At 40.2% G+C, this 12365-nt stretch overlaps 1 protein-coding gene across 1 annotated transcript in view; it reads right to left on the reverse strand.

Moving 5' to 3' along the window:
* LOC126354407 (juvenile hormone esterase-like) overlaps window positions 1–12365 on the reverse strand; it is an 82665-nt gene that overhangs the window by 12777 nt on the left and 57523 nt on the right. Inside the window, exons 6-8 of the mRNA XM_050004019.1 lie at window positions 11946–12096; window positions 7028–7209; window positions 137–266 (exon numbers count right to left, since the gene is read on the reverse strand). Of these exons, the coding sequence (XP_049859976.1) occupies window positions 137–266; window positions 7028–7209; window positions 11946–12096 (463 nt within the window). The remainder of the gene's footprint in view (window positions 1–136; window positions 267–7027; window positions 7210–11945; window positions 12097–12365) is intronic.

The following is a 12365-nucleotide window of genomic DNA, read 5'->3' on the forward strand; positions in this document are numbered from 1 at the left end:
GCAAATCTGAAAAAATGAAATAGCACAGTAAAAGCGGACACCTTGATGTCACTTGAAAAACTCTTGATTTATTTACTTACTGTTTTGTGCCATTAATTAGCAATTTCACCGCGTGAGATGAAGGTACCGTACTCACCCCACTCATTCGTCGGGATACTGTCTCCGCGGTAGTCGAACTCGTAGTAGTACACAGGAATGTCTGCTGTTTCGACGATACTTCTTACTACCGCATCAGTTGCATCGAAGAAGCTGACGTCCTGTGTCAGCTGTAAGACAGCAAAATGTAAAGAAAAAATTACATATGATAGTATTTACCTTAGCATACACTTTTATCTTCTTGTGAAGATCCACACATTCCGCCGGAGAAATAAATGTTTTGGGATGATTAGATGTATGTGGTACAGTCAACAACATCACATTCTCATGATTATCACTTTATCTAGATACGCAAGGATGAATGTCTGTAGTAGCCATGGTCCCTAACGCACTCTTTTTACTTGATGCTCAACTCGGAAGCAGTCAGTTCGTATTATGGTCACTGAAAAAAAAAAGTCATGTCTTGCATTAAAAGGAATGTGGGGAAAACGCAGTCACGTCAAGTTCGTGACTTCGCACCAGTATTCGGTATTAAATTCCATTCATCTCCACAGTGGAAAGTCGTGAGGGCATGTGGTACTTTCTATGGAGATCCGTCCGTTGGAAGGGCACACGTAGTCCGGCGGCCCTCTAGGATTCTCCCTGAGGAGGAGGCCACTTCCTCGTATCGAGTCTCAGCCTCTCATTTCCTTTCATCCGTAATTCTACAAATACGAAACCACACTGTACAATCACTCATAATAGTCAGTTACATGATAAGTATACACACTTGAACTTTCAGAACAATTCAAAACAGGCCAGCGGCAAGTTACTTATACTAGTAGCTCGACCAGAACGGGACGGTTTGATGGTTGCATCAGTCGCAAACGCTCATATTCTGACTCTAAGACTCATTGGGAATTCTGATGCGCAGACAAGTTTACGTAGAGGTAATGTTTTCAAACACCAGTCGAGACAGATTTCATATTCCTAGATTTCCGGGAAATGGTTAGCACTGTTCCCCGCTGTAGACTGTTGACGAAGGTCCGTGCACACAGATTAAGTTCTCGGATATGTGGAGTGGCTCGAATACGTTTTAAGTGACAATCGCATACAAAGTCTTTGTCAGGCGTGCCACATGGAACTATGATAGGATCACACTAGTTCTCTATTCAAATAAACTATCCGACGTATAAGGTGAGCTTCTATCTGCAACTGTTAGCTGATAATGCTCTAGCTTACGCGACTATGTCGCCTTTATTTACTATGATGAATGCCAGCTTCCTCTAAGTGTGATCTAGGAAATATAATCGCATAATGTTAGAACACAATATTAATGGCGTGCTGCTTGACACAGAGAAGTCGATTAAATTTCTAGCCGTAACAATGCAAAGGCAAACAGAACCAGCGCATAGGATAATTATAGGGAAGGTGAATGGCAGACTCCGGTTTATTGGGAGAATTCTAGGAAACAGTAGTTCGTCTGCATAGGAGACAGCGAACAAAACACTTGTGTGGCGCGTTCTTGAGTTCTGCTCGAGTGTTTCTGATCCCCACCAGAATAGATTAAAGGTAGACATCGAAGAAATTCAGAGCAGTACTTTTAGATTTGTTACCAATAGTTTCGATAAGTAATAGGGTATTACAGCAAGGCTACATGAACTAAAATGAGAATTCCTGGAGGTAAGAAGACGTCCTTTCAGCGAAACGCTATTTATTAAAGTTATGGAACCAGTATTTCCGACAGACGGGAGAACGATCCTACTACCACGAACATACATGTCGGGCTAGGATCGAGAAGACAGTTATGAAACGCTTATACACAGTATTTTCCTCTCGCTCCAGTTTCGAGTGGACAAGAAAAAGTAACGACTTGCCTAGTATGCGGTACTCTCCACCACGCACTGCATGGTGGTTTGTGAGTGACGCATGTACACGAAGAAGTAGATGACGTATGACAACTTGCATTAAATAACAGAAGCAAGTGATTTGCTTCTATGTGGCAGCGTAAGAAAGCAAACATAAATTGTGAGATACAAAGCAATGTCACTGCATACGTTAACTAATTTCTTATGACAGTGAATGAACTGAGAATTATTCCAGAAAAGGCCGTAATAAACAATGACGTACTTATAATCCACAATTTCGATACATACAACATTTTGAATACTACCTACTGTACGTACAGCATTTTTATTACACGAATATACTTTTCGAAATCATAGCTACGACACTAAAACTTTTTGCTGTTCTTTAACGATCTTCATTGCGGTGGTAACCAGCTAGAAACGTGAGACGAAAACCGAAAACTGTTTGTCCAAGATGAGTATTTGTTTTGTTGGGATGCCATACTTAAAAAACCCATGAGATTCAGGGGTAAGCGTTACTGACGTGATAACATCGCAGTGAATGTTCGTACATAACATCAGAAAAGCATGATTATGAAGCTGACGCCTTAGAACGTGCATTGACAAGGTAAAAATGCTGTGAATACTCTATACGGAGTTTATTATTAAGTTGTAAATTTATTTGTTTCAAGGAGCCTACTGTTCTTGGAGTGTTAAACAGGCACTTAAACGCGAAAGAAACAACAGAATCAACAACATGAAGCTATAGAAGGCAATGGAAACCATGACTGTAAAGAGACAATGTGTATCCACAGGACATGTGGCTCGTCATTATAAAAGTGTTAGTATAATGTCTCAATTGTAAGATATTCCGGATTAGACGACAAATCAGCTCCCAGTCAGTGTAGTGCCAAGATAAACACGAGAAAAAAGCTGAACAACCAATGAAAGGGTTGCATATAAAGTTGTTGGAATGTGGAAAGTTACAAATTTGAGCGTATTAGGGAAACTAGAAAACCTAAAAAGGAAAATGCAAAGACTCAGCCTAGATAGGGGGGTCAGTGAAGATAAATGGACGAATGATAAGGTTTTCCGCTCAGACGACCATAAAACGGGTAACGGGGGAAGGGTCGTGGGGGGGGGGGGGGGGATACCAATAGCAGCAGAAAATACCCTGAGGTGACAAAAGTCATGAGATACCTCCTAATCTCATGTCGGCCCTCCCTTTGCCCGGCATATTGCAGTGATCCGACTCACATGGACTACCAAGTCAATGGAAATCCCCTGCAGAAATACCAAGGCTTGCTGCTTCTACAACAATGATTTAGAAAGTATTCCCAGTGTAGGATTTCATACATGAATTGAACTCTCGTTTATTTCTCATAAACGATCGACAAGCTTCATGTTCGGCGATCTTAGTGGTCAAATAATTAACATCAATTGTCCACAGTGTTCTTGAAACCAATCGCAATCAAATGTGGTTCAGTGAATGGTGCATTGTTATCCATATAAACTCCACAGTTGTTTGGGAACATGAAGTTAATGAATGGCTTCAAATGGTCTCCATGAAGAAGAACACACTTCTGTTCAGAGAGCGTTGCAGTTGGACCAGAGGACCCAGTCCATTCCATGTAAAGACAGATCCACACCATTATCGAGCCACCACAAGCTCGCAGAATCCCTTGACAAATTGGGTCCATAGCTACGTGGGGTCTGCGCCATCACGAAACCAAGATAAGCTCTTACCAACTGTTATCGGGATTCATCTGACCGGGAAACTGTACTCCAGTCGTCTACGGTGCCAAAGATATAGGAAGTTTCAGCATTGCAGCGCGTGAGCAATTGTAAGTATCGAAACAATTACGAAAAATCCGTCTCGATTGCACAAACTACGTGGTGTTTATCTAGGTTTCAGCGTGGGTAACCACGGCTTCTTCAGAACCAATATAAAACAGCTTGCCTAAATAACCATAGTAAAAGGCTAAAATCAACACCTACAGCGGCAAGACCCCATTTGTGGAGAGCCTGTAATTATCGTACGTTGGCTGGGGCGAGGCAGCATACATAGGGTTGAGATAAGTAATATTATTGACTTTGTACATATGTACCGTGTATTTGTAAAAACTTTTATGGGGTCTTGCCGCTTAGGTGTTGATTTTAGCCTTTGACTATGCCTATTTAGGTAAGCTGTTTTATGTTTGTTCTGGAGGAGACGTGGTTACCCACCTTGAAACCATGGTAAACTCAAGGTAGTTTGTGCAACCGAGGCGGATTTTTCATAATTATTGCAACAGATATGTTCACGAGGCCACGAAAGGCGCTGCAGGCGATGTCATTCTGTTAGCAAAGACACTCGCGTCGATCGTCTTCAGCCATAGCCCATTAATGCCAAATTTCGCAGCAATGCCCTAAGGGAAACGGTTCTTGTACGCCCCACAATGAATTCTGCAGTTACTTCTCGCAGTCTTACTTGTGTGTTAGCACTGACAACTATACGTAAACGCTGCCACCCTCCGTCGTTAAGTGAAAGCCTTCGGTTACTGCGTTGTCCGTGGTGAGAGGTAATGCCTGAAATTTGATATTCTCGACACACTCTTAACACTCTGGATGTCGGAATATTGATTTCCAAAATGGAACATCCCATGCATCCAGCTGCAACTACCAAAGTCTGTTAATTTCCGTCGTGCTGGCATAATCAAGTCAGCAACATTTTCACATGAATCACCTTCGTACAAATAATCACTCCGAAAATGCACTACCTTTCTATAACTTTTGTACGCAATACTAACGCCATTTTTATATGTGCATAAGCTATCCCATTACCTTTTTGACCTGAGCGTTGCGTAACCGGAGTGGGATTCGATATGAATAGGAAAGTAGCACTACTGGCAACTGTTCAGTGCCAGGTTCACTTCTCATAAGTATTGAAAGCAAACCAAACCGAAAGCCAACAGTTTTTCCGTAGCCTGGGAGCACCGTCATATATTACAGTTTAAATGAAAGTTCTGAAATTTCACATACTGTGATACCGGCACTATCTGATCATGTTTAACTTTGAGGTACCTGAAAATGGCCAAAGGTCGAAATCATGGTTGAGAATAGAATAAACAATCAATACAGTCAAATGGCGGTAGTTCCATTCAGCCAAAACCAATAGTCGAGGTATACATGTCGACGTCTCGTGCAGAAGATGAAGAGATAGAGAATAAATACAAGGACGTTGAACAGACAATTTAGAATGTAAACGGATACGAAAATCTAATAACATTGTTGAGGTAGGAGTAGAAGAAAGACCTAAAAAATACGGTAGTAAGACTTAGAGACGAAAGAGATTAATTGATTTCTGTAACAAATGTTATTTAGTAATAGCGAATACGAATACACTATTAAAAATGACACGAGTAAGACGCATACTTCGAAAGGTCAGGAAGACGTGGAAAGGTTCCAGTTCAGTTATGTCACGATCAGACACAGATTTAGAAATCATAAATTTGGATTTTAAGACGTACACAGATGTAGCCGGATCACAAATAAGTAATGATGACGAGTGGGATGAAGTTTAATGGCTTAGCCTGGAGGAATCAGTGCCCAAAGAAAAGTGATACTGAAATACTGATGAATAATGGGACGCGTTTGAGGTTCTCTGAGGTTATAGGCACTGCGATAATGAGTAAAACAATATGCTGGAGCCCACCCATGGTCATCCTGCAGACATATATTTAAGGATCTAGGGATCCTCACAGTAACCTCACAGTATATATATATTCACTTATGAAATTTGTTGTTAATAATCCAACCCAGTTCAAAAGTAATAGCAGTGTGCATAGCTATAACACCAGGAGAAAGGATAGTCTTCACTATGCAGGGTTAAATCTGACTTTGGCATAGAAACGTGTAAATTATACTGCCACAAAAGTCTTTGGTCACCTACCAAACAGCATCAAAAACCTGACAGATAGTCAACCAACATTTAAAAATAAATTAAAAGAATTTCTAGATGAAAACTCCATCTACCCATTGGCTGAATTTTTAGATATAAATTAAGGGAGGGAAAAAAACTAACTTAAACCTTAGTGTCACGCAATATTTTGTGTAATGTAATATTTTGTACAGACATCTTTCATTAACCTGACACGTTCCACATCATTACGAAATGTCGTATTCATGATCTATGGAACAAGTATTAATCTAATCTAATCTAATCTATGTGGTTTACTTGAAGAAAAATGGTGACCTCTAGAGAGAGCAATGACAGAAGTTGGGCAGACAAACACAGATAAAAGGAAGGTAACTGCGAAAAACGTTGGCTAAACGAATAAATACTTGAATTGTTCCACGAGAGAAGGAAATATGTTCAAGTAAATTTAGGAGTACAAAAATGCAAGTCACATACCAATAAATAAATAGGAATTTCATGGAAGCTAAGTTGAAGTCGCTGCAAGAAAATTGTGAAGAAATCAAAATACAAATAACTGTCGGAAGGACTGATTCAACGTATAGAAAAGTCGAAACAACTTCCGGTGAAATTATATATATATATATATATATATATATATATATATATATATATGTGTGTGTGTGTGTGTGTGTGTGTGTAAGCGATCATGAAACTTTGAAACTTGTTACTTCTATTTTGAAATTAATTCAGGGTGTCCCCTGAGTGGAATAATGCCAGGTATATACAATATACATGTATCTTCAAACAAATGTCAATGCTATTAACAAAATTTTGTATTGGAAAATGGTCTTTAACACCCGTCGTACAATTGAAAATTAATTATACAGTAGCATCACATGTTAGAAAATGTGAGTTACACGATTTACGAAAGCTGTGGAACACAATCAGCAAAAAGTATATCGAAACTTCTAAGGTATGAGAGGGGGCTGAAGTGGATAAAAAACTGCAGGGGACGACAGAAATTAGAATACAACAAACAACAAATGGATGACGTAAGTTGCGAATGCTTCTCTCAGGTAAAAGGTTGGCACAAGGAAGGGAAGGAATCCTTGATGGACCGGGAAGGAGCGGGTGGGTGGCGAGGGTCAGCAAATCATTAAAATGATGAAAAAAAAGAAAAAGGCGATGACGTTTAGATCCTACTCACATGGACTAGAGGCTCCGGATCGTCCAGTGAAATAGTGTTATTTCCGAAGTAGAATTCTCTGAGCTTGAGAGCTGCTTCCGCTTGTTGCATGGATGTTGGCAGGTGAAGACATGGGCCGACAACTTCCTCAAACACTTCGTTTAGGTTGCTTATCACATCCGGCCGGCTGAGTATGTTGATACCTATGAAGTGGGAAAATAATCATTATCATCCACTGTGGTTAGAGTTTTGTTTTGTTCCCTTAATTGTGAAAATGTGGATATTTAATATTTTCAGTACAGAATTAGTGGTATCTAAGACAAGCAGAACAGAAAGAAAGGATACACTATGATAAAATTCGCTTGGAACTGAACAGGAACCGCGATTATGTGTTGAGATGCTCCAGTTGAGATAGCATCAGCTATGGTTACATCCGCTGGAAACCCTGCGACACATTACACAACTACACTTGTCGTCTCCAATTCGACGTCACCAGGTAAATGACGAACTCAAACACTCTCCTTGAACTTAACTAATCAGCCACAGTATTAGATAATAACCACAGACTGTATGAGAATTACAGCTCTAGTGGCGTTGTGTAATTGATGTCCTTACTCCTGTTACTGTCACTTTAAACAATAATAAAATAATAAAATTCACTGATGTACTAATCAGATTTAAAATAAAGTTAGTTTGATGGTTGGTGCAGCAGACATAAATAAATGTACCCCAGCTACAAACGATTTAAAGAAAATAAAGTTTATCACTAAGAACATCACATAAGTTTTGGTGTGCTGATGATAAACTCTACGTTACTAATAGATTCAATAAATTGAAATTTACCTTGAACCCGCAATATAGTAACTGGCAAACTCACTTCATAAATGGCTGGACAACACAGTCGGTGGCACACGAACACAAATAACTGGTAATCCAATCGACACACTTTTCTATAACCTTAAGCGCTCATCAGTGGCGAAAAAAAATCGAAATCCTGAGTGACCATTTGAGTTAAAACTAGGGCTCATTGCAAAATCGCTTTACTGGCAAAAATACAGGTTCTGGTGAACAACCGGCAGAAATAAAACTGTGTTCTCTAAGTCATACTGAACTGATGCAAAATATTTCAGTGCCTCGCAACGAAGACACAAAAACTTCTACCACCGTAAAGCATACGAGCGGATCACCACTCAGACTTAACCAAGCGGTGCTGAATAATACGACAGAGAAAGATAGCTGCTGCTCCTTTAAGCCCTCGGCACACTTTTCCCAGAAAATTGAAGCCTCTAAGTTACTTAATAGCAGCACGGCATCCCCAGCCCCGCTTGGAACTTTTACTTGCAAATGGAATTAAAAATGGGAATGTGCCTTCAGATGAGAGCTAAAATCTAAACAAAACACGTCTGATACTTAATTCCATGTGCAGTAGTTAGCCTACAACTTAAGTTAAGAAAAACTGCAAATTTTAGCTGCAGTTATCAAAACAGGAAATGATGTCTGCGCCTCCAATAGTTGCAGTAAAGACATGTGTGCCATCACTACGTATCCTACAGGGATTTTTCTACTCTTTCAGCTGCCACAATCATAATTAATGTAGCTCTAGACAAAGTAGAAATACGGACAAAATTATTGACATTCATCAACTACTTATTAAGAGTGACAACTGCCTATATAAATGTTACAAAATAAATGTTATAGGTGGTGTGTTGTTACATCTGCAACACATTCTGCCTTACAGTTAATGTAGCTCTCCTGGATAAAATAATATGATGACTCCAGTTAAAATTTCAGTTAGAAAGTATTTAATAGATTAATCAGTTACGTTATGAAACATCAAGAGCACAACGAATTGACAGCTTTATTTCCTTTGCGTGATAAAAACCGTAAAAATTATTAATCTTTAGTGGATTTCGTCGAAACGAATCAGCTCAGCCCCATGTCTTCCCACATACATTCTCTCTTCAGCTTATCTGCATATCAACGCAATTGACTCTACTTTCTCGATAACATGACATATGCTGCATGTCTGCATCTAAATAGTTTGCACTGCACGTCTGAAAAAGTGAACAGTATGAATGTACAATTTGTGTTCACTTCCGGGCAGATCTCAAATTACGTACGGAACAAGTAAATCCAACGGGAACACGTGCAGGCCCGGCTACACAGCTCTGACAAACATGCCTACAGCAACCCATTAGAGGTGTGCCCTCATGATCACCAACCTTCACTGCGTCCAGAATGCTGCATCCAGGCAGATATAACACGTCGTGTCACAGAGTCGAGTCGGGATAAGTATTCATCTGTTCTGCAACCAACATAAATTGCTCAGAAAATATTTTACTCCACCTCGAAGACTAGCATAATGGCGTTTCTTAAACTTGGGTCAGATCTTTACTGCTTTAACCGCACATATCGATACGTGCAGCAGCCTGTGTAGTAAAGGTAAACTAAACGCAGTTCACATGGAATTGATGTACACGGTAATGACGTCACTCGCACATCCATACGCTATCATGAGACGCAATACGTAGATGATCAGTCTAGTAACTGTAGCCTGCGACCAGCTACACCAGATGCTATAAATGGATTACATTTATCCCGAGAAAAATGCGTCGTATCTGAGCACTGCCGTTTTGCGTATTTCCACCCAGACAGTACGTTTCCGCCTCCTTATAATCTACTTGGTTTTTAGGCATACTATAGGAGTCAAATGACAACTCCACGTCTCCCACTCTATCACTGAGTCATCAGGCAAAAATGAAGATTTTCAAGGGAACATGAGGAAATGGACTCATTTCGGAGGCGTTGGGTACATTTCACTGACGAATGAGGGATTCAAACGCCGCCGTGATGTTAGTACCAGTGTGTGGAGGCGGTCAGATACCGGGCACTAGGTACGTCTCAGGTATGCAATTCAATGATTTTCTATTTATCGACCTAATCTGAGGGCTGTCCGATAACTGGTCAGATCTTTCAGTTTCGTATCCAGCCATTCAGCCTTTCAAGAAGGGAACACTCCCTGTCAACTCGTGAGCAGCCACTGAAATGAGTCCGATTTAGCGTGTTTGTAATTGCATGAGTGTAGAAGTGTGTTGTCTCAATGGCCTCAGAAGAGCCGCCGTCATGAAGAGAGTAGGCTTTTGCAGGAACATATCATCCATCTTGTAGGCTAATTCTCTATCAGGTTCCAAGCATGTTACTCGTTCAATCTACATTGTGATTCAGTATACTGAATACTATCTATGGTTAAATTTTGAATTCACAGATGTTCTTTTCCCTGTATCTCCCCCCCCCTCCCCCCCCCCCCGCCCAAACCCCCTCCCCCCCCCCCCCCCCCGCTCGTCGACGGTTCGAGTCCTCCCTCGGGCATGGGTGTGTGTTGTCCTTAGCGTAATTTAGTTTAAGTATTGGTTAACCTTAGGCACCGATGACCTCATCAGTTTGGTCCCTTAAGACCTTAGCACAAATTTCCAAAAATTTCTCTGTACTTTCAACATTTTCATAAGGTGGTGGAGTTCGTTGAAAGTAGAGTTTGTTATAGTTTCGTAGTTGGGCATTGTATGAAATCAGTGAATGTAACAACTCTTATATTAGAGGGCGGTGTACAATCGCCGATATTCAGTTTCCATTGCTACAACTGAGAAGGCGCATGAAGCTCTATGCACCATCGCCTGTCTACTGAGTTCACCAGACATAACTTTTATTAGCTGGATCAAGTTTCTAAACAGAGGAAACAAAAAAAAAAACAACTATGAACTTAAATTTCACAGCTACATAGAAAGGCTCCTGGAGAACTTTCTGATGCCTGAGACTGCTCAAGCATATCAATAGTTTCTTTTTTTTGCGACGAGTGATGCTGAATACGTAAGGTATGGTACGCGTAACATCAGCTGCCCTCACGTGTCAGCCTGTTCGGGTAGCCATAGTTTGGTTGCGCGCCGCACGCTCTCCCAACCTGCCACATTGCACAGTGTGTCAGGGTGTGCAGAGTCGAGGCCAAGCGGTGTGTACATAGGAGCAAGGGCAGGAGCGCGCATCAATGCAGTGTGCTAAAGAAGTAGCTATGCTTTATACCACTGTGTACATTGAGCAACAAACAGCGTAGAGGTATAAATTAAACACATCGAAAAAGGTGTAATCATTGTGTTCGTTGCTTTTAATCGTATCACATGGCACTTACCAATCGATAAAAGCATTCTCACAAAATGTTCCTCAAATTAGTAAGGAACTTATAATACATGTATAAAACAACCTACATTCTTCCTCAGGTTTCAAGCTATCTCCATACGAAATTTCATCGCGTTAGCCATGAAAACGTAGCGGAGCTACTTTCCCTTTTATAACATTAATATGGATAAAACTTACATTTAAGTACGCCACCTTTTCCCGAGATCCGATTTTGATTAAATAAAGCCTATGCCGTGCAAAAGCTATGCTGAAGTTAGCTGCGAAAACTCCATCAAAATTCCCGTAGCAGTTTCGGAGAAACGTGTTAAAAAAGACGAATAGACAGACGATATCTTTGCAGATTTGTTATTATTGTAAATAAATAAGGCAAAAAGAAGTTTATCCACTTTCCTAAAATCATTAATAAACTCTATTTTGCGAAAATTTCATCCTGTCACGGGAGCAATGTAGGAATCAATATGACCTGCAACGTTAAAGGTTGGAACCTTTGTTAACCGCTAATGTGAAAAAGTGATAATCTTGGAGCGGTGCCGCTTCTGCTAAATAACAGTGGTATATTATACTTTAAATCTACAAAGAAATCGACACAAATGTAATGGGCTTCCATTTGCTATATTACTGTGCGTTGCAAAGAGAAACGTTACATCTCTAAACAGTAATACGACAAAAAAAGAAGCTAATAAATAGTCTTGTATCGGTGAAATACAGAAATGTCTACCAATAATACGCTTCCTTATTAGTAACCACTCACCGTTTTCAGCTGATGTTCCACCTATCATAATGGGTACATGGCTGAAACGACCCTCCTTCAAGGCAGTTATCGGTGACTCAGACAGAAGGCTGCCATTAACTTGCGGTTCTATCGTCGGTGCCCAAATTAGGAATGAAATGTACAGTTTCTCCTGCAACAAATATTACTTGCACAACACTTTTATTTCGCCTAATGAAAGAAATTACTTTATGTTGTTACATTAAATGTAATTTCTGTTTTAATTTTAAAGCAGCAGTTTTAGTCAAAGTGTTGCTGTTCCGTCTCATAGCAACAAACAAATTAGTCTTGCGGCTTTTCTGGTTGAGAGTGTTAAGATGACTGTGTTAATGAAACTGTTCCATGTTCTTTAAACAACTTTTGTCAGTCTTTTTCTGTTTACTGTCTTATACTTTCTGTGTA

This window comes from Schistocerca gregaria, chromosome 3 (genome assembly GCF_023897955.1).
Source record: "Schistocerca gregaria isolate iqSchGreg1 chromosome 3, iqSchGreg1.2, whole genome shotgun sequence".
In the NCBI taxonomy this organism is placed as follows: domain Eukaryota; kingdom Metazoa; phylum Arthropoda; class Insecta; order Orthoptera; family Acrididae; genus Schistocerca; species Schistocerca gregaria.